The 21,036-nt window shown below is 60.4% G+C and overlaps 3 protein-coding genes across 4 annotated transcripts; all 3 read left to right on the forward strand.

Moving 5' to 3' along the window:
- The first annotated feature begins 10,325 nt into the window (after window positions 1–10,325).
- On the forward strand, window positions 10,326–11,493 carry LOC117650619 (cuticle protein CP14.6-like). The gene is made up of 4 exons (XM_034394172.1): window positions 10,326–10,464; window positions 10,759–10,812; window positions 10,893–10,969; window positions 11,085–11,493. Exons 1-4 carry the CDS (start codon window positions 10,453–10,455, stop codon window positions 11,332–11,334), a joined length of 393 nt encoding a protein of 130 aa, XP_034250063.1. The 5' UTR covers window positions 10,326–10,452; the 3' UTR covers window positions 11,335–11,493.
- A 1,335-nt stretch (window positions 11,494–12,828) lies between these two features.
- On the forward strand, window positions 12,829–14,712 carry LOC117650618 (pupal cuticle protein 36-like). Of its 2 annotated transcripts, XM_034394171.1 has the most exons (4): window positions 12,829–12,868; window positions 12,958–13,304; window positions 13,378–13,957; window positions 14,240–14,712. In XM_034394171.1, exons 1-4 carry the CDS (start codon window positions 12,854–12,856, stop codon window positions 14,591–14,593), a joined length of 1,296 nt encoding a protein of 431 aa, XP_034250062.1. In that variant the 5' UTR covers window positions 12,829–12,853; the 3' UTR covers window positions 14,594–14,712. The 2 variants fall into 2 exon arrangements, with proteins under 2 accessions (XP_034250062.1, XP_034250060.1); XM_034394169.1 differs by having other exon boundaries at window positions 13,378–14,712.
- A 797-nt stretch (window positions 14,713–15,509) lies between these two features.
- Window positions 15,510–19,891, forward strand: LOC117650799. Its single transcript, XM_034394401.1, has 6 exons — window positions 15,510–15,637; window positions 15,756–16,932; window positions 18,436–18,485; window positions 18,587–19,114; window positions 19,421–19,554; window positions 19,633–19,891. Exons 1-6 carry the CDS (start codon window positions 15,626–15,628, stop codon window positions 19,820–19,822), a joined length of 2,091 nt encoding a protein of 696 aa, XP_034250292.1. The 5' UTR covers window positions 15,510–15,625; the 3' UTR covers window positions 19,823–19,891.
- Window positions 19,892–21,036: the final 1,145 nt, after the last annotated feature.

The raw sequence follows: 21,036 nt of genomic DNA on the forward strand, positions 1-21,036 counted from the left end.
ACAGGTATTTCTCCCAATGATGACAAAAGGTGTTTGCCCAGAGCGCACCCCAGTCAGCACAAATGCGGTAGGTCATAAAGGTGTTTGCAGACCACACACCTTTGCGCCTACTTCAGCCTAGGCTGAAGGTGTTTAGACTCCACGCACCTTGTCCACTGCCATGCAAAGAAAGCGCAAGGTGTATGGCCAGCATACACCTTGCGCTGCATCCATAGTGCAGCAGGGGTGTTTGGCCTGGGCGCACCCCCACTAGTAAAATCAAAGTGAAAGGTGTTTACATGGGACGCACCTTTGCAAGTGAGCCTAAGCAGCCATGCATTGCTATCTCATGCAGTGGTTTGAGCCCAAGGTGTTTCAAAAGAGAGCGCCTTAGGCGCTTTGTTTTGAGGCGCCTTTTGGCGTTACGTGGTGAGGCGACTCAAGGTGGTACAAAACCTAAGGCAAGCGACTAAAGGCGTCAAGTTTTAGAACACCCCTGAATGAGAGTGTACTCTTTCATGCCCCGCCTCGGGAAGGCTTTGACCGCTGATCGTTTGGGAGCAGTGGTCTCGCAAAAATGGTCAAAAGTGATTGAATCCCCGAAAGTATGATTGTCATTTCATTGGATGATGTTGATTACTTCACTGATTACCAACTAGACGTGCAATGATTATCTTGAGTTGGGTACCCCTTGGACGGGCGCGTCCGCGCGGGAGGGCCGAGAGGCGGCGTGCGCGACCGTCGTCACGGGCACGCGGTGCGCGATGCGGTGCGCGATGCGGTGCGCGATGCCGGCGGCGCCCTTGACCCAGAGCCTCTCGGGGTCTGAGTGAGGGGAGTGGCCCCAGCGGCACAGCGAGCCGCACCTAGGTACAGGACCAATACACCGTACCACAGGCCACAGGCAACCATTCGTCGCGCTGACCACAGTTTTTCGCATGGCGGCGCGGGACCGATGCGATCGACGATTAATTTCTCAAAGGGGCCCCGCAGGGTGGGGGACGTCTTGTTCTTTTTTTTTTTTGTTTTTTGCTCCGAAGGGTGGCGACGACGGCCGTTGCAAAGAATGCGGGGAAATGCCTCCTCACCCCCCTCCCCTTTTTCCCTTTCCCAGACCCCCGGCCCGACGCATACCTGATTAATGTGAGATTGTCCCGCTAAAACTAGTCCTCATAACTCCCAGGGGATAATGGTGATGCTGGGCTCGCGCCGCCGCGCCGCCACTCGCGAAATTTGGCAGTCGGGCGTCGCCGGCCCGGCTGGCTGTGGCGAGGGCTCTGGCGGCGTGCTCGTGCTTTTACATCACTCGGTCCAGTTTCCCCGCTGAAGGACGAGCAGGGCCCTGCCGCCCCGCCGCGCCGCCGCGCCCACGGGAAAGGAGAATGCACGCACGGCAACGCCCGGAGAATGCACGCGCTCACACACATGCACACACACACACACACACGGACGCATACGCAGGCCGGCGCGCCGCCGGGCGAATTTAGTGGTGAGCGGAATGGAGGTTACCGGCGCGAAAATTAGAAGACGCTCGGAGCCTCGCAGCAGGCTGCAGCAGGCCCACCGAATGAGGGCCGCGAGGGCCACGTGGGCCAAGAGCGCCACGCACCGGACCGGAGGGCCGGGTGCAGCGGCGCGGAGTGGTGCACTGCGGGCAGCGCGCACGGCGGGGGCGGGGCGCGGCCGAGGCCCTCACCCTCCCTCACAGCCCCGCCCCCGCCGACGCGAATTTCGGACGCCTCTCCGACAGCAATACCCTTCATGGCAATGGCCTCACGGCGGCAGCGCTGCTCTCTTTGAAACACGAGCAGTCCGGCCTGAGGGCTGTTCCGAACAGTGGTTTCATCGCTCTGTCTCTCTCGCGCTCATGGGGCGCTCCCTGGGGCCGTGCAGAGTAACGAGACACTACACGCTACACGCGCGGGCAAATGCCTACCTCCCAGGCGCGCCACGCCGCTCGCGCTCATCTCCGATGTCGACAACCCTGTCCTCGTCTCCGCCCTCAGTCTTTCCCTTCGCGGCCCTCTCATTCTGGGCAGGCCGATGACGGGAATGAGTTTGACGGGCCCCTCTGGGTCGAACGGCCGTTTCGCGCCTCGCGCCGCGGCACTGGAATTTCCCGCCGGACTCGGACCGCCCACTTATTTACTAATCAGTTTGTTGGCGGCATCAAACGGTTGTCCGCCAGTTTCGGCGCGGCCGGGACGCGGCCGGGACGCCGTCGGCGCGCACGATGCCCCGCCGCGTCGCCATCGGTCGCCATGATTGGCGGTTGTCGTTGTCAGTCAAACCGTTCGAAACCGGACAGGGGACGCGGCGGCACGGCGGCGCGGCCCCGCCCAGCCAGCCAGCCAGCCGGGCCGCGGGAGGAGAGGAGCGGTTGGCTGGTGGGTACCAGTGATGACCCCGCCAAAGAGAGGGCTCCAAACTGGACGGATGGCTGCAGGGACATATTTTGAAACTGAACTTTGCTACGCCAGCTCTCGGCTTGCGCGCTAGATCCGCACGCGAGGGGGGCAGCGACAGCGAGACGCCATGAAGGGTTAGACTAGTGGACCCTTTCAAATTTTTTTTCCAGAAAAGAGATTTTTGGCATTTTAGTTATCTCGCCCCCTTTGCCGCGGCCGTCCCGAAGTGGTCAGGTGGTGCTGCGGGGCGTGGCGGGGACCGGACGGGACCGGAGAGGACCGGAGAGGACCGGAGAGGACCGGAGGGGCAGTACGTCGGCAGAAGTGGGCCAATAGCAGTGGCTGCAGCCGCCGCCAGCTCCAGCTCTCCAGCTCCAGTGCTCGGCGCAGCTCCAGTAACATACCAGGCCAGGGGAGGCGGGGCTGGAATGCGATCGAGTCCCGCAGGCTACCGGCCGGGGGATGGCCGAGCGAGGGGAAGGGGGAGGGGAAGGGGGAGGGGAGGGGGAGGAGAGGGCAGCACTGGCAGTGACCAGAGTCTCGCGGAGAAACTGCCGGAAGCATCGACTGAAAAGAGCGTAAGCGCTCGCGCGTGTGTGTGACTGCGCAGAGGTAGCCGCGGAACGAATCTCGCGCGCCGCCAAGGCCCCCCCCCCCTTCCTCCGATCTTCCCGGGGGGCCGGCGGGCCCCGCGGGCGCGCGCTCCGAGACCGCCTTGTTGTAGGCCGCGAGGCTGGAGTGTGGCGATCTAATCTGATACGGAATCGAGCCGAATCGGGGCAAGAACGAATTCCACCTGCCCGTGTGGGCTAGGGCGGGCAGGCCAGGGAGGCCAGGGCGCCGGACCCGGCGGGACGCGACGTCGGAGTGCTCTCTCACTTTGACCGTCGTCAGGTGGCGTCGGTCGAGGACCGCATGGCGCCGACGGCCAGGCTCCCCGCGGCACCCAGCGCACCCCGGGCGCACCCCAAGGCGAGGGGGCCACCACCCCCGTAATCCTGTGTACAAATTGGCTGGTAATCTCTGGTAATCCATGGCGTAATCACGTAATCCTTGACAAAATTCTGTCATTTTTCAACGTTTTTAGTCATTTTTCAACGTTTCTGAGCTATTTTTCAACGGTTTCGAACCAATTTTCGAAAATTTCACGCGTAATCCCTGGTAAATATCCCGTAATCCCGTAATCTTGTGTACGCCTGAAATGAGAGTGGTGGCCCCCTCGCCCCAAGGCCGGCGTCACTGCCGCCCGCCCGGCAGCCTCCCCTTGTTGCAGGACCGTGCAGGACGATGTTGTCCTCGTCGGCGGCTGAATTTATTTTCCGGCAGGATGCCGGATGGGGACTCGATGGGGCCTGGCGGTGCGGCCTGGCGGTGCCGTCCAGCCGGCCTGCTGGTTGCGCCGTCCGTCGTCCCACTTGTCGGCCTCCGAGTTCACATGGTTCGGCGTGCCGTCGGCCCCTCGGCCCCTCGGCGTGCCGGCCGCGGCCCCGCCCTGGGCTGCTCTTTATATTTCGGGTGAAATGGATCCAGAGCGCTGGGCTGCCCCGCCGTGGCCCCGTGGCTCCGGGACCGGGGCGCGCCGCTTGACTAGCGTTCGGCCGTTCGGACGAATTAATCTGAAACGGCCGCGAACGGGCGCGCCTCGAGCCGCGACACCTGTTGCTCTGTCTCTCTCGCACCCATGCGGCGTCGCCCATCAGAGCGAGAGAGACAGAGCGATGAAACGCTGTTCGGAACTCGGAATCAGTGTGCGCGCCGCCGCGGCTCGTTCCATTCAGGAATCTGCTCTCCCTCGGAAACGACTGCCATGGAGCCGACTCGAGCGCGGCGCGGAACTGCGGTTGCCTTGTCTGCCTAATTCGCCAGCACTTGGGTAGGCAAACACTGTGTAGTTTTCTCTGGCGCGGAGGAGCCTCGGTGCTGCTGCGGTCTGCATTGCTCGTTACACACGTCTCTGTTCCTACCGGGTCCAAAAGGAGTAAATAACAACATCTGGATAGCCGATGGCAGATCGGCACTGGCAGAAGCGGATTTCTTGGCTTGGATTAGACGCGGTGGCCGCCCAAAGACAGCCGAAATCACGATTCTTTTGTGGTCATTTGTCACTGTAAACAATGTTGGGAAATCGCGCACCCCAGCAAAATCTCCAAAGAACCCGGAGGCAGTTTCGGCTTGCATATTCGATCGGTCGCACCGAGATCAGCACACAGGAGTGTATTTCTTTTTCCTCACACATTAAGTGTAAACCGATGAATACGTATCCATCCGAGTTTTGTCAGTTCCTTTCGGATTTCACCGATTTCACGCATCGCGCGGCAGGGGCGGCAGGCCGGCGGCGGCGCCCGCAAGCGGTGGCCGCGGAAAGCGCCCCGACCCGAGCGGCGTAATATCCGGCGAGTCTTGAACCGAGTCGCGGCACGCGCCGCCCTGGCGGCCCTGGCGGCGCCGTCTCCCTGCAAGGCGACTCCCTTTCATCCGCAACGCAGCGACGCAGCCCGGCCAAGGCCCGGCCAAGGCCCGGCCGCCCGCAGGCCGAGCGGTGCTTTCGCCGCTCTGTCTCTCTCGCACTCGTGGGGCATTCCCTGAGGGTGCGAGAATGACGCAGAAGCACTCGGAAGCGGCCGAGAGGAACGCGACAGGTACCGCCAGGTGCGCGCACGCCGGCCCGGCCCGGCCCGGCTTGGTGGCTTCGCCCCGCTTCGAGCAGCCGGGGCGCCGTCGGGTTTAATTTTAGATCCGCGGCGAGGCCTTCGAGGCCGTGAGAGGAAAGCCGAAACAAGTCGCTCAACTCAAAACGGCGCGGCGACTGGAGCGGTGCCCCGGTATGCCCGGCTCGTGCCCCCCCCCCCCCCCTTCTTCTTTTTTCCGGTGTCAAGGGCTCCTGGACCTCGTTCCGAAAACTCCGGCAGGGCTGCGAGGGTGTCGCTGGCCGCCGCTCCCAGAGTGAGCCAGAGAGAGAGAGACGGAAGGGGCCAGGCCGGGCCAGGCCGAGCCAGGCGGTCCGCATCGTCCGCATACCGGAGTGAAGGGGCAGGGGCGGCCCAGGGGCGGCTCGGCCAGCGGCCAGGGGGATTCGAACCAGAGAAAGTCCTGGCCGCGCGTCGCGGGAAGGGCGCACGCTGACGCCACAGGGTGGATGCATTCACAGACTGCTTCCGTCGCTCTGTCTCTCTCGCAACCATGGTGCGACCAGCAACCGAGTGAAGAGAGCAGTCTTCGGAAGCAGCCAGCAGACTGACGCACTTCCTAGGGCCGACCCAGGCCGACCACACCGAGCCGCAGGGCTTTTACTTTCCCGCTTCCTTTCCGTTTTCCGCGTTTTCCCGCGGGATCAGCAATGCGCCGGGCGTCGCTCGGCGGTGGTGGCGGCCCCAAACCGCGACATCCAAGCCACCGCGCCACCGCCTACGCGCCCGGCATGTCATTGGGCAGGATCAGGCCGCCCTGCATTGCGCGTCGCGTTGCGCGTGGAGTACGTCGGGGCCGCAGCGTCGCGCGCGCCGGGTCGCAAGTCGCAGGGCGCCTCTCCCCTCCCCTCCCCGCCTTTCCCTCAATGCCCATCCGCCCCCTCCCCGCGCTTGCTGCTCGCCGATCGGCGGAAGGAATGTTGAATGTTGACCCTGACTCGCTCGACAGGTAGCAAAGGACCGATACAGGATCGGGCCGGGATGGGACAGGACGCGGATTGAGGAGAGAGAGGCTGCGGAGGAAGGCTGGAGGCCCCGGCAGAGGCAGCCAAGAGGCAGCCAAGAGGCAGCCAGGATCCAGCCAAGAACCAGCCAAGAACCAGCCAAGAACCAGCCAAGAACCAGCCAAGAACCAGCCAAGAGTTAGCCAAGAGCCAGCCAAGAGCCAGCCGAGAGCCAGCCAAGAGCCAGCCGAGAGCCAGCCAAGAGCCAGCCGAGAACCAGCCAAGAGGCAGCCAAGAGGCAGCCAAGAGGCAGTCAAAAGCCGCCATAAAGGTATCCAAAGTGGGCCAGCCGAACCGTCCTCGCCACCGTCCCCACGCTTGCGCGCTCACTCGCAGCTTCCCTATTCGGCCCCCTTTTTTTCGATCACTTTACGATCGCGTTTATAGTGCCGCGCCGCGCGGTGCCGCGGTGCGACCGACATCCCGAGCGTCCAGGTCTAGAGCGGCATGGAGGTCGCGGTGCGTCGCGGCGACAGCTCGTCGGGGCCGTGGAATCTGCTGGACCCCGGCCGATGAAGTCATCGCCTATTCCATCTGAACCGGCTGGAGTACCCATCACTCAGTCAGTGGGGCCTCTTTATTTTCGTTTCTGAGACAGTGCGAACGGCGAAACGGGCTGGGCTGCGAGACGGCCTGGTTGGCCGCGGCGGGGAGGCGCGGAGCGCGCGGCACACAGCGCTCGCTCCACGCGCACGCGGCGCGAGTAACGGCGCGGCGGGGCGGGGCGGGGCGGGGCGGGGCGGGGCGATGACACACGAGGTCGCGAACTCTTTCGGAAGCGGGTAAGTGCTTCATTTCACCGTGCCTCCGGATCGGCCGGTCCCGGGCCCCGATGATGGAGTGCTTAGGCGCACTCGGCGCGGCCAGAGTCCCGATCTGGGCCAGGGCACGCCACGCCACGCACGCCACGCACGCCACGCCACGCACGCCACGCCACGCCACGCCACGCACGCCACGCACGCCACGCCACGCACGCCACGCACGCCACGCCACGCCACGCACGCCACGCTCGCACCGGAAGAAGATGCGACGCGAGCAGCGGTCGTCGTCTCGGAAAGGCCCTGCAAGGCCCTGCAAGGCCCTGCAAGGCGTGGCGGCTGCGTTTCCGGTGACGCTGATGCGCGGCGACGCATCGAACCCGTTCCGCTTCCTATTTGAATCGACTCACCCCCTGCCCCGGCTGCCCGGGCTGCTACCCCGGCTACCCCGGCTACCCCGGCTACCCCGGTTGCTACCCCGGCTACCCCGGCTGCCCCGGCTGCCCTGCCCCAGCACGCCCCGGTGGGTCGGGGACCACGCGGAGCAAAAGCGGAGGGTTTCTCGTCCGAAAAAATGGACGCCGCCGGAAGAGGGGTCGCCTCCATGATGGAATCTCCTGGAACGAGCGTGCGAGCGTGTCTGCGTCAGAGGACAGCGGACCGGCACTGGAATCTGTAACGGTGGACCGGAAAAGATGACCAGTTATGGGGGAAGTGGGGAGGCGATGTAGGGGGCGGTGGGAAGCGGGAAGCTTGGTCGGAACCCGAGGAGCACACCATCAGGGTGGCGTTGTTGACATGCGAAGTGGGTGAAATATCGGAACAATGACGAAATCTGGGCCTAACATCACTAGGGTGGAGGCGCAAAGACCCCCGCTGCCGCGTTGGTGCCCGTGGTGGGCTGCAGGTGGCGCCACTGGCCGAGAAGACCGGAGTCGACGACGGTCCGAAGGCGAGGCGGCAGCGCCGGGAGCAGGCAGCCCAACCGGCGGCGCGGCTGCCCGGGTGGCCCACTGCCGCGGCGCCGGCCGCAGTGGCCTGCTGGGCTGCTGGAATCGGGGCCCTCCTCGACTCGCTCCTCGACGGGGCGCCGCGGAGGTAGGCAGCCGCTCGCCGTGCCTGGCCGCCGGCATGCCTACTCTCCCGACTGCAGGCGCTAGGCTTGACTTACAGAGGCTTGGAGTCGCTCTAGCTTGACTTGCCGAGCTTGACTTGCTCGGCGCGCGTGTATTGGGCGCTCTCGGACCCTTGCCGCGCGTCACGGCGTCACGGCGTCACGGCGTCACGGCGTCACGGTGTCACGGCGTCACGGCGTCACGCACAGTCCGAGGAGCTCGTCTGGCTTCGTCCGCAGCTCGGAGATACTTGCTCATCGGCTGCAAATATTCTTCCTAGTCTGAGGAGGAAAGATAAATGGTCGCCTCCTAAAAGGTGTCGTCTTCCGAATAGAGGCAGAGGCGGTGACGTTCGTTCTCAGTTCGGCTCGGCGGTCGAATGGATGAGTCCGGACCACAGGGACCACACCACTCGCCGGCCGGCTGCCAAGTATTGTCGTCAGCCGATCGGGCAAAAAGACAGAAAGGCGGAAACTTGAGGCGTCTTGGCCGTAAACAAGGGGGCGGCCGAACATCCCGGCGCCGGCGCGCCGCTGTCGGACTCGGTCGGAGAGGCGAGGGGGCCGGTTCGCCACCGCCACTACTGAAAGCCCTAGAAGAGGCGAGCAAACCTTCGCCTTCATTGGTTGGTACGAACAACGGAGTCACAAACACAACCCTCTTAAAAATTTGGTCAGCAAATACAATGAAAAATTGAACCCTACACCTGTCTGTCACGGGCCTGGTACTCCCGTAGTGCCCCACCGGGCTATCCTCCCAGATCATCAGGCCAGATTGCGCGCCAGATTGCCACGTTTCCCAAGCTGTATCGGTTCCCTTCCCACTGGGCGAGCCACTAGCTACAATACGCAGTGATGCGCCACCTGTCAGCAGTCAGACAATGGGTGCTAACAAATTAAAACAAAATCGATTTCAAGAAATCCTAGGAGTCACGAAGTCAATATGGTTTATTGTGTTGGAGTGTGAAGAAAGGAAAAAAAAGTTGTGTAAAAGGGATAGGGGGTGGTTCGGGTACGAATGGGAGTGGTACCAATGTAGTCGATGTGCCACCCGTCACCCAATCAAAATGACGGAAAATTCGAAAAATTCCAATGCTAATGTATTCCACAGTGGAACATTTTTGAAGTCAATCATTATTAAAATGTTCGTGGGGGAAAGAAGGCAGCGGACTCTGGGCTGGGGAGCGTCTCGAAATTGTGAAAAGAGCCTATAGAACGTGCAGCTTTTTTTCTCGCCTTGTACCCGCCCCTTCCTATTTCTCGGGACTTGCTGACGCGTAGACGCGTGCACGGCGTTGAGGACGAGCGTCAACTCGGCGTTCGCATCGCCATCCGACACCTGTGAAATGAAGTGGCTGTGGATTTGTGGATGAACTGGGCGGCCGGGCCCAGGCCGGGCCCAGCGCGCTCGGAGGCCCTGTTCCCTGTCATGTCATCCGGCCGACCCACGCGGACGGCAGCGCACGGCAGCGGACGAAGCAAAGGTCAAGGCCAGCACCCCGGCACCCGCCCCGCGCCGCCCCGCGCCGCCCCGCCCCGGCCCAGCGCGGTGATCTCCGGCTGGACGCCGGCCGACCGCCTCACTCTCCGCGTTCACTTTCTTCAAGAGGGCTTCATGCCTCTCGCTCTAACAAACCAAACTTCACTTGCAAAACAAATCAATAGTAATCGGCAGCCGTCACTCGTCGATCGCGGTCGCGCCAAAAAGACTAATTGATTGACATTTTTAATGGTTTAGTTTCTTAGCGCATCGCAAGCCGAGCTGACTGCCCGGCGGGCTCCCTGCAGCCTTGAACCTTCCCCTTGGCCGGCGGGACTGCGGCGAGGAGTCCGGCGAGACGAGCCCCCATCCCGGACCAGTAAAAATATGCCGCCGCCAAGGTCGCGTCGGTGGCGTTGTCGTTGTCGCGAGGCAGAGCGGCGGAGCGGCAGAGCGGCCGGGCCTCCTCCCGTAATCTGGAAACGGCCTTCTTCCTCGCGGAATGTATCATTTGGCAGTGTCCCGCCCGAGCGGTATGGCGCGCCCGGAAAATTCCTCCAGAGGGGACATTATTGATCGAACAACCACAATGGTTTGTAATGACGGCAAACTTCGACGATGCAGGTAAGAATCCGCCGAACTTTGCAGCACCGTGCACTCTTCGACTCTCCTTGTGGACACAATCGCACAAGCGTACCCAGCCCTTGAAAAAAATAGAAAAAGTCTGTTTATTTCTATTGACGGCGCTCGATTAGCATTTTTACGCCTCTGCCGGTGACATCGGCCGAACGTCGGTCGGGCGGCCTCGCTTTACTGCGGCCAGACGAGGACAGGGGACAGCCATCGGCGTGGCCATCGGCATGGCCATTGGTCCAGTTGCCCCCCGCCCTGGCTCCATGGCCCACGGCTGCCCGCGGCCCCATGCCCCGGGCCGCGATGCCGCCTAGGTTTGCCCACTATAAATTGGATCCTCTAGCCGACATCGCCACTACTCGCGTAGAAGACTCCGACACAGCCTCACCATGCGCGTCCTGGTGAGTCCATGGTCTCGATGAGTTTGAGCTAGTTGCTTCAATATTATTGTCGCTTTCTTGTATGACTTCACGTTCCAAATCACCGAATGTGGCGTGACGTCATATTTAACGAATGAGGCACCTTTGTGTTCGTTTCAATTACGGTGTACGCGATACAGGGTTTTCGCCGCCGGCACGAGGGTGGTTTCACTTTCACTGTAGAGCCAGAGGCGTGGTGTGTAGACCGGTGAATTGGCCGCCGGCACTCCGCGGACTGTACTGTGTAACACGAGACGCCGTTTGCCTTGTTTGCAGATCTTCGCTGCCCTGTTCGCCGTCGCGGCCGCTGCCCCGCAGTTCCTGCAGCAGGTAATTCGGCATTGAAAAAAAGACAGAAGTTGAGTCCTGAGTGTTGTTGGTCTGGTTTTAACCGCGTCCCCGTCCTGCAGGACTTCCAGGCCAGGCCCGTCTTCCGCATCCTGAGCGACTCCCGCAGCATCGACCCCTCCGGCCGCTACTTCTACCAGTGCGTATCTCGGGCCCCTCAGGGCGAGCCAATTCTTCACAGTTTTCATCTTGATGGTTTTCGTTGGTGAGCGTCCGCGATGGTGTTGTCGCTAACGTCCCCCTGCGCGTTGCAGGTACGAGACCGAGAACGGTATCAAGGCCGAGGAGGAAGGCGACGTCAAGAGGGTGGGCAACGAGGAGGCCGAGGTCGTCCGCGGCTCCTTCCAGTACGTCGGCACCGACGGCCAGCAGTACGCCGTCACCTACACCGCCGACGAGAACGGCTTCCACCCCCAGGGCGCCCACCTGCCCGTCGCCCCCGCCATCCCCGAGGCCATCCTCCGCTCCCTGGAGTACAACGCCGCCCACGGCGACCAGGAGTAAGGCGTCGTCCCTCGAGCCGTCCTGATGCAGCGAGCGCAGATCGACAACAGCGCGTCGCCGGAGCAACCGTTTTCCCAATGACTACGAAGTTACCTTGTTACATTATTGTTACCTATACCTGATAGTGATGAAGAAATAAATTATAAACAAAAAAATTAACGTTCCTACTTTTTTTTTCTTTGTCATGACCCCGAGTCTTCGGATCCATGCATCATAAACCTTTTTTTTTTTCTAAAGAAAAGCGAAATCTGGTTTTTACGGGTTTCTATCAGTAGAGGACTGAAGCTGAGGGTGTTTTCAAACCAGCTGACTTAGTCGAGGGGTAACCATCTCAGGGTATTTCCAGTCAACTATCAGAGAAATAATGAACATAGTCACAATATTCAAAATAGTGTTTAAATATTGAAAAGATCACAATATTCCTAAGTACTGAAAACATTTTAAAAAAATTGTTGCAATAATCACTGGTAATCAGAGCATGTGTTCGAAAATCAGTGATAATCAAATACAATAGCTGCCTGATGAAGGAAATGCATTTACATGACAGCGCCAGGGCGCCGCGCGCTAGGCTTTGCCCAATGGCATAAGAGCGGGAAGAACCGGCAGTCCAGTACACACTGTGAAAAACTTTGATGGCCAAGACTGTAAGATTTGAAGCCACTTACGTTAGAAGTTTTCACCGTAGCCAGCTGTAGGAAAACTGGACGGTCCTAAATCGGCGTAAGATCGTTTCTGGTCCAGCCAATCAGCCAACCACGAGCAGAAAAAAAATAGGATTTGTCGATATTTTTACAACTTTGCGAGGCCGGTGCTCCACAACAGTGGTCAGGGCGCTCCCGTGGAGCGGAAGGAAAGAGTTGGGTCCCTGGAGTATCGGGACGTGGTGGGAAGGCTCTGACCACAGCTAGATCGGAGGAAATGGCCGTCCAAAAGCAGCAGTATTGGATTTTCCGACATTTTGACAACTTTCGGCGTTGCTCCCAAACTGAGTGCGTTCCAGAGGCGAGGTAGAGAGGGTAGGGTCCAAAGAGTATTAAGGACGTTGAGGGATGGTTTCTGCCACAGCTAGATTGGACGTAATGGCCACCCAAAGGCAGCAGGAATGGATTTTTCGACATTTTGCCTACTCTGTAAAGGCGGCGTGGAGGCTGCGTGCGAGTTCTACGAGTCAATCTTTTCGGTTCACTTTCATCGACGGCTTTCGCTGATGGAACCTCTCGCCTGGCAGGAAACTAATTCACAGAGCAAACATAATGGCCAAATGCCCAGTCCCAGGACCCGACGCGCCGGGCCGGGGTCACCTCCCCAATGCCCACATGGCGGTGACCCACTGGGTCAGGCCCAGGCAAAGGTCGGCGCGTCTGTGCTGTCCCACCGCGCCGCTTTGAAGGAAACACAGACAATTAATTTATGAACCGTGTGTACAGTGTGCTTGCAAACAATCATCGGATTGGCGTATAAAAACGCCGGCATGGCGGAGGTAAGGCGTCACTCAATCGCGGTCCCTCAGACGAGCAACATGAACAGGATCGTCGTGAGTATCCCAACGTCGCCGCCAACGTTCACCACGAGGACGGTCTTGAAGGACTCGTCGGCTTGATCGCCCATGTCGTTCGCTTCCAGCTCGTCCTCTCCTTGGCGGCCGTGGCGCTCGCCCAGCACCATGCCCAGCTCCAGGGGCACCACGCCGCCCTGGGACTGTCGGCCGGGCTCCACGCCCCGAAGGAGGCCACGGAGGGAGTAGTGTCCACCTCCTGGACCGACGCCCGCCTGCAGCCCGCCGGTCGCTCGGCGTGGACCGCCAGCGCCGGTGCCGCCGGCCTCAGCGGCCTCGCCATGGAGGCCAAGCTGGCACCCGCCGCCCGCGCCGCCTGGAGCCACGACGCCCACCTCAACGCTGACGCTCTGCGCGCGGACCAGATCCTGGAGCAGCAGTACGAGATGCAGCAGCCCGGCGGCTACCAGTACAGGTGAGGTAGTGGAGTCAAGTTTTCGTTGCTTCGTTTTCTTTTACAACGCTTACTAACGTATCGTCGCCTGCAGCTACAAGACCTCCAACGGCATCGAGGCCGTGGAGCGCGCCGCTCTCAAGGCCGAGGATGCCGAGCAGGTCGAGGGAACGTACTCGTGGGTGGCTCCCAGCGGCGAGAAGTTCTCCGTGGAGTACGTCGCCGACGAGACCGGCTACCACGCCAAGGGCGCCCACATCCCCGAGATCCCCGTCGCCATCGCCCGCTCCCTGGAGTGGAACGCCGCCCACCCCGAGGAGGACAGCACCGCCGGCATGTGGGAGGGAGCCGAGCGCGCCTCCGCCGGCCGCGCCGCCTGGGTGTCCAAGCACAGCGCCAACGTCCCCGCATGGGAGTCCGCCGCCAAAATTGAGTCCGCCAGGAACGGCTTTGCCTCCGGACGCTCTGCTTGGAACGCGGATGCCGCCAGCGGCTTCGCCGGCAATGCCGCCTCCAAGACCACCAAGTACACCGAGACCAGGACGCTGGTGAACCCTGCCGTCGCCACTTACACCGCCTCCGGTCTGGCCCCCGCCGCGCGCTCTGCCTGGGCGTCTGACTCCGCTTCCCATGGTTTCACCGGCACCGGCTTCACCGGAACTGGAGCTACCCAGATCACCAAGATCACCGAGACCAAGCCTGCCTTCACCACCTACACCGCCTCCGGTCTGGCCCCCGCCGCGCGCTCTGCCTGGGCGTCTGACTCCGCTGCCCATGGTTTCACCGGCACCGGCTTCACCGGAACTGGAGCTACCCAGATCACCAAGATCACCGAGACCAAGCCTGCCTTCACCACCTACACCGCCTCCGGTCTGGCCCCCGCCGCGCGTTCTGCCTGGGCGTCTGACGCCACCACCACTGGTTTCACCGGCACCGGTCTGACTGGAGCCACCCAGATCACCAAGATCACCGAGACCAAGCCTGCCTTCACCACCTACACCGCCTCCGGTCTGGCCCCCGCCGCGCGCTCTGCCTGGGCGTCTGACTCCGCTGCCCATGGTTTCACCGGCACCGGCTTCACCGGAACTGGAGCTACCCAGATCACCAAGATCACCGAGACGAAGCCTGCCTTCACCACCTACACCGCCTCTGGCCTGGCCCCCGCCGCGCGTTCTGCCTGGGCTTCTGACGCCACCGCCACTGGTTTCACCGGCACCGGCCTGACTGGAGCCACCCAGATCACCAAGATCACCGAGACGAAGCCTGCCTTCACCACCTACACCGCCCCCGCCTTGACTGGCTCTTTCTAGGGCTGACTTGCATTTGCTCTGTTCAACTAGCAGACGGTTGAGGCCGATATCCACACTCGGTTTCTGCATCTCCAGGGCAGTCTCTCAATGAAATAAAATTTTACAGTACTCCATGATAATCTCATTATTATGTTCTGTAATGAAATAACTCCTACCCCCAGTATGACTCGCAACATACACCCTTTTGCTTTCATAATAATACTCGCCAATACATTTAAAAGAATATTTTTCTCTACACTAAATTCTTATGGACTTTTTAAATACGTATATGCATTTTTTATGCATAGTTATGCATGCGCAGAAACGTCCATAAGGTATGTATAAAATTATGCATCACTGTGTACATTTTATGCATCTTCCTGCATAAAATGTACACAGTGATGTATAATATTATACATAACATATGGACGTATCTGTGCATGCAAAACTATGCATAAAAAAGTCCATAAGAATTTAGTGTGTCCGAAAACGCAGAAAAGGCTAAACGACAATGTCTCCTGCGTTGTGCAAAATTTTCAAAACCAAGCGTAAGTCTTTGTTTTTAGTTCTTATATAATTTGTTTATTGAGAAGTTGGAAACACCATGTATCCTACACTAAATGTTTCACTTCCTCGCTGCATTTTCTCCGCGTTCGTGGCTCCCCCGGTTGGTTTCCAGAGTAGGCTTACGTGTGCGGAGCGCGGACCGGCCGGGGCATCGCCCGCTGACCGCTTGATGGTTCCGTGCTCCTCCTTTTGTCCGCACACTAGTTTCGCTAATCATTTTTTTTCCGCGAGATGCCTCGGTCCACCTCAGCCCATCCCCGCGGTGTGTCCGGCTGAATCCGCTGAATCCGAATGCCAATGCGGCCCAGCCTCGGCGCCTCGGCCCAGACCGATACCGAAAATGATACCGAAGCACCCATTCCTTCTTTTTGCCAAGGACTCCGGGCCGTGCCAGCACGGCCCACGCGAGGCCGTATAAATGGGCGCATTGGCGACAGAGCTGGCACTCTCAAGTCAGCCGGCGATCTCCTCTGACCCAGCAGCACCATGAAAGTCCTGGTGAGTGGAAGTCGCCCTCAAGGCGCTCGCCCCCTCCGGCGGCAGGGCAAGACCATCTCCATTCTTCAGCGTCCTGGCGGTCCTGGCGTCCTGACTGACGCGGTGCCTCTCTTTACAGATCCTCGCCGCCCTCCTGGCCGTGGCCGCCGCCGACTACCACGATGACACCTTCCACTTCTCCACCGTGGGAAGCGTGAGCGGTCTCCAGAAGAGCGCCTTCGTCCAGGCCTCCAGCCCCGTCATCACCAACAAGTACACCACCTACGCCGCCCCCGCCGTCGCCAAGCAGTACTCCTTCGTGGCCCAGCCCGCCTACACCCAGCAGTACTCTGTGAAGCAGGTCGCCCAGCCCGCTTACACCCAGCAGTACTCTGCCCAGCAGGTCGCCGCCCCCCTGCTCGTCAAGAGCGTCGAGGAGGAGATCCCCGTGTACTCCCAGCAGTACGCCGTCAAGCAGGTCGCCCAGCCCGTGTACTCCCAGTACTCCGCCGTCAAGGAGATCGCCCAGCCCGCTATCTTCTCCCAGCAGTACACCGTCGCCCAGCCCGCCTACACCCAGTACGCCGCCGTGAAGAAGGTTGCCCAGCCCGTGTACACCCAGCAGTACTCCGCTGTTGCCCAGCCCGCCTTCACCCAGTACGCCGCCGTCAAGGAGGTCGCTAAGCCCGTGTACTCCCAGTACTCCGCCGTGAAGAAGATCGCCCAGCCCGTGTACACCCAGTACTCCGCTGTTGCCCAGCCCGCCTACACCCAGCAGTACTCCGTCAAGCAGGTTGCCCAGCCCGCCTACACCCAGTACGCCGCCGTCAAGCAGGTCGCTCAGCCCGCCTACTCCCAGTACTCCGCCATCAAGGAGATCGCCAAGCCCATCGTCGCCGTCTCCCAGTACTCCGCCAACAACCTGTACTCCCAGCAGTCCGACTCCGTCGCCACCTACGCCAACGCCTACAACGGACCCCAGTTCCGCATCCTGTCCCAGGTCCAGGAGGCTGACCCCTCTGGCCCCTACAAGCTGAGCTACTCCACCGAGAACGGCATCCAGGCCACCGAGCAGGGTTCCCTCGTCGCTGGCGCTGAGGGCGCTGTTGTCGCCGCCCAGGGCTCCTACTCCTACACCGGCGCTGACGGCCAGGTCTACACCGTCAACTACATCGCCGACGAGAACGGTTTCCGCGCCTCCGGCGACCACCTCCCCACCCCTCCCCCAATCCCCGCTGAGATCCTCAAGTCCCTGGAGGAGAATGCCGCCTCCGGCGAGCAGTACGACGACGAGGGTCGTCTGGTCTACAAGCACTAAACTGCTGTCTCCAACCCGCACTGAAAAGAATTCTCGACCCGGTCTCATGTACCAAACTCAAAAAAAAAATAAACAACTAGCAATCTTCTAAACCCACCATGTTTTTATCCCTGCTTAATTGAATCCCAAATGTCAAAACATTCAACTTTATTGTCTCTTTGCACACAGTCGTCATTTCTTTTGACACGAATCAGCAGCTTAAGCACACATTAGTTGCTGCTAACTGAAAAGGTAGCGTTACGTTGTTGAAAAACCACATTCTCATTTAACGCGACTTTGGAAATATCATGGAAATATAAACCTCATACGGCACGGCCGGGCCTCGACCCAGCAAGGCCGAGGGAAGATGGCAAGGCGGAGAAGCAGGCCCAAGCAGACGACGGCTCCAGGTGCGACAACTTGGGCGGCGCTAATCAAGATTTTATCTCGACACGACGGCATGGCCGCGACGGCATGGCCGCGGGTCGGGTCGCCCGGCCGCCCCGCCCGGTCACTTTGTCTCCGTCGCACTCCCAAACTGGCAGGTCCGGGCAGGTCGAATGCGCGCCAAAAGAAAAAGGAACACTTCTTCCGCGCTCGTACCTCGACGAGGCCACGCAGAACAGAACAAGCGCCGTAAAAAGGATGAGCTTACGATTCGCGCGACACGTTCACACAGTGCTCTGGCGACGTATAAAGCGGAGCGGCACTGCAGGGAGGCCCAGTTACTCTAGGTTCATCCCCAGGCCCGATCTACTTTTCAGAGCCGCACACGCACACCATGCGTCGAGTGGTGAGTGTGCCGTCGCCACGTACATGTCAACATCCGCACATTTTCATGCCTAGTTCGCTCCACGTTTACCAACCGAAAAGAACTCCTGGCCGAGTTCAATTTTTTGACGGCAAACACGGCTTGTCTACGACACTGCAAGCGAGGGGCGCGGGTAAAAAGAGCGCCTCATTAAAAGTGCAAGGTCAAAGTCAAAATTTGGGTTTTTAGAATTTAATCAAAATTTAACATGCAGAAATTTGTTTTGAAAAAAATTGATTCAGGCATGGATTGAAAGACAGCCATGAGGCCGCGCAGTCCACTCGTTCAAGACCTCCTTGGCGTGCGCCGGCGTGCGCCGCGTGCGGCGAAAGCGGGCAACTGTCGGCACCTCGTCGCGTGGGAGACGCGGATGAAGAGGACCAAGACGCCGCGGCCGTGACGACGCCCAATGTGTAATGCAAATGCGGGCTGCCTCCGAGTGCCTCCGATGTCGGTCGGGCTCCCCGGCACTCCGAGGCGCCATGCCGCGCCGTGGCGTGCGGGAATTCGGGAGTTCGGCCGCCTTGTCTATTATGCGGGCTTGCCGCCGCTTACCGGGCGCCACTCGCGATAGCAGAAAGCAGTCATCTTGCTTTGTTTTCCACTCCTCGCTGAGATTTCCACATAAAAAGGAGCGCAGCGCCTTCTCGGTCACAGTCGTCTCGAACACTTCGCCGGTTCAACGTGTGCGAATCGAATCGCGTGTCTAAGTGTGGTTCGTGCGTGCTTCAGAGTTCACCCTGGCCGACATGAAGCTCATCGTGAGTGCGCCCCTGCAGCCCCTGCAGCCCCGTTCGGCGCCCCTCCAAAGCGCGGCGCGCTGCTGTGGACTGTGTTTAAGTGTTTTGACCCCGTGCTGCAGGTTCTCGCAGTGCTGGCCGTCGTGGCCGCCACCCGCGCCGACTACCACGATGACGTGTTCCACTTCAGCACCCTGAGGAGCCCCGTGACGCTGTCCGGGCGCCAGCCCGCCTACCCACGCTCTGCGTTCGGCTACAACAACTACCAGAACCAATACATTTCGGAGCCCAGCGCGTACTACACCCAGTACAGCCCCGCCGCCGTCGCCTCCAGCAATGCATACTACTCCCAGTACACCCCCGCAGTTTCCTCCAGCAAGGCGTACTACTCCCAGTACACCCCCGCAGTCTCGTCCAGCAATGCGTACTACTCCCAGTATAACCCCGCCGTCACCACGAACAACGTGTACACCCAGTACACGCCCGCAATCGGTGCGTACCGTAGCGAGTACACCCCGGCCGTCGTCACCTCCAACGCCGCGTACTACCAGGCCCCCTTCCAGTACGTCCAGAGCCCCGCAGTGGCCGTAGACTACGTCAGCAAGCCCGCGGTTCGCATCTCTGCGCCCGCCGTCACCTACAGCAGCCCGGTAAGTCCTAACTGTAGCGGGACGCCAAGAGGTCGGCGAGCGCCGGGCGGGCCCGAAAGCCAGACGATCATTTGTGGTCCAGGCATTAATCGCAATCGCAATCGCCGTGCGGGTAGGCCGCGCGCTGCACACGCGTGCCGCCCGGCTGATTGGGCGGCCTACCCGCACGGCGCTAGGCCGCTCGGCCGCTCTCGCCACGCGGCGCCTGAGAGGTGGTCAACCAGTCCGGCGGCTTCGTCGAGAAAGGTGCCTAACAGCCCGGAGCTCGCGTCGTGCTGCCATGTCTGACACGACCATTGTCCGCAGCTGGCCAGCTCCAGCCACTACTCCCTGGGCGGTCTGTACGCCGGCAGCGGCAGCGGCAGCTACGCCCCCGCCTACAAGTACCGCATCCTCAAGCAGGTGCAGGAGGTCGACCCCAGCGGCCCCTACCGCGCCCAGTGAGTTCCAATGCCGCAGGCACAGGCGATTTTTGGTGTGTCACAAAGCAGCTTCCACTTGTTTGTTTCTTGCAACAGCTACGCCACCGAGAACGGCATCACCGCCTCCGAGGAGGGTTCCCTGGTGGGCGGCGGCCCCGAGGGCCCCGCCGTGGCCAAGCAGGGCACCTACTCCTACACCGGCCCCGACGGCGTGCTCTACTCCGTCAACTGGGTGGCCGACGAGCTCGGCTTCCGCGCGTCCGGTGCCCACCTGCCCCAGGCGTGAGCACGGCTGCCCACCACCAAGTCACAGTACCGAAAACGCAAAACTGAAAATAAAGGACGATTTATTTAACTTCTAATTTGCACCTTATTCCGATACCCATCGCTCAAATTTCGACTGAAATGTGAATCTGCCAAGCTGGAAAATACAAGCAATTGTGTGTCGGTTCGCGCCAGTCAGTGACCCATATTAGGAAAAAGGAATGGGACTCGTCGGCTGCCGCGGGGCTGCCGCGCATAAGAAATGGAGTGGACCTGTGGCTCCAGGTTGGTCAACAGTGGGCTCGGCCGGCCGCTCCGATGTGTCATGCTCGTGGATGGCTCGGGACACTCTCGTCTCGTTTCCCCAATGAATGGTGGGCGACTGGCTCGGCGACCGGCGCTGCAAGACTGCAAAGGCGCTGCCGCCGCCACCACCGCCCATTGTCATGCAACGTGTCGCACTGCACGGACTGTACGGACTGCAGTCTGACGCCGAACAGTGCTCCGTCGCTGTCTCGCTCGCACTCCTCCTACGGGACGCCTCGGAGAGAGAGACAGCGCGACGAAAGACGAAAGCTGCTGCACTGTGTACCGGTGCCGCAAGGATGTACAAGGAGCGCGCGGGCGCGGACCGCAGCACGCCCGGCCCGGCCCGGCTGGACCGAGGGCTGGACCCAGCACTCCACGTCGTGGCAGGGGCGCCGGAAGTGGGGTGCAGGGTGGGCCGGCTGCCCCCCCCCCCCTAAAATTTGGAAATTTGGAATTTGGAAATTTGGAATTTGGCGGAAAGCTGCGAAAATCGAGCCAGGCGGGCGGGCACCGGTCGCGCAAAGTATCTCCGCAGCGAGCGGAGAGACGCGGCGCGGCGGCCTCTTCCCCCTTCCCCTTGAATTGAATAATTTGTATTAGTATTAGGGTCAGTTGGGGCAATTATGGGACACAGGGTAAAAATGGAACAGCTTATTTCAAGGGGTACCCGACTCAAGATAATCATTGCGCGTAATCAACATCATCCAATGAAATGACAATCATACTTTCGGGGATTCAATCACTTTTGACCATTTTTGCGAGACCACTGCTCCTAAATTATCAGCGGTCAAAGCCTTCCCGAGGCGGCACATGAAAGAGTAGGGTCTTCAGAATAGTAAGGCGTCGAGGGAGGCCTTTGACCGCAACTAAATTGGATTCAGTGACCGCTCAAAGTCAGCAAAAACGGTGATTTTCTGAAATTCATTC

Source organism: Thrips palmi, unplaced genomic scaffold (genome assembly GCF_012932325.1).
Source record: "Thrips palmi isolate BJ-2018 unplaced genomic scaffold, TpBJ-2018v1 HiC_scaffold_5, whole genome shotgun sequence".
Lineage (NCBI taxonomy): Eukaryota > Metazoa > Arthropoda > Insecta > Thysanoptera > Thripidae > Thrips > Thrips palmi.

Excerpts from the sequence above, each read along its gene's own strand:
- LOC117650619 (XM_034394172.1), top strand. Across the intron at positions 10,813-10,892 it reads CCCCGCAGTTCCTGCAGCAG|GACTTCCAGGCCAGGCCCGT; the intron begins GTAATTCGGCAT and ends CCCGTCCTGCAG. Across the intron at positions 10,970-11,084 it reads TCCGGCCGCTACTTCTACCA|GTACGAGACCGAGAACGGTA; the intron begins GTGCGTATCTCG and ends TGCGCGTTGCAG.
- LOC117650618 (XM_034394169.1), top strand. Across the intron at positions 13,305-13,377 it reads CCCGGCGGCTACCAGTACAG|CTACAAGACCTCCAACGGCA; the intron begins GTGAGGTAGTGG and ends CGTCGCCTGCAG.
- LOC117650799 (XM_034394401.1), top strand. Across the intron at positions 16,933-18,435 it reads TCGTCTGGTCTACAAGCACT|TGTGGTTCGTGCGTGCTTCA; the intron begins AAACTGCTGTCT and ends CGCGTGTCTAAG. Across the intron at positions 19,555-19,632 it reads AGCGGCCCCTACCGCGCCCA|CTACGCCACCGAGAACGGCA; the intron begins GTGAGTTCCAAT and ends TTCTTGCAACAG.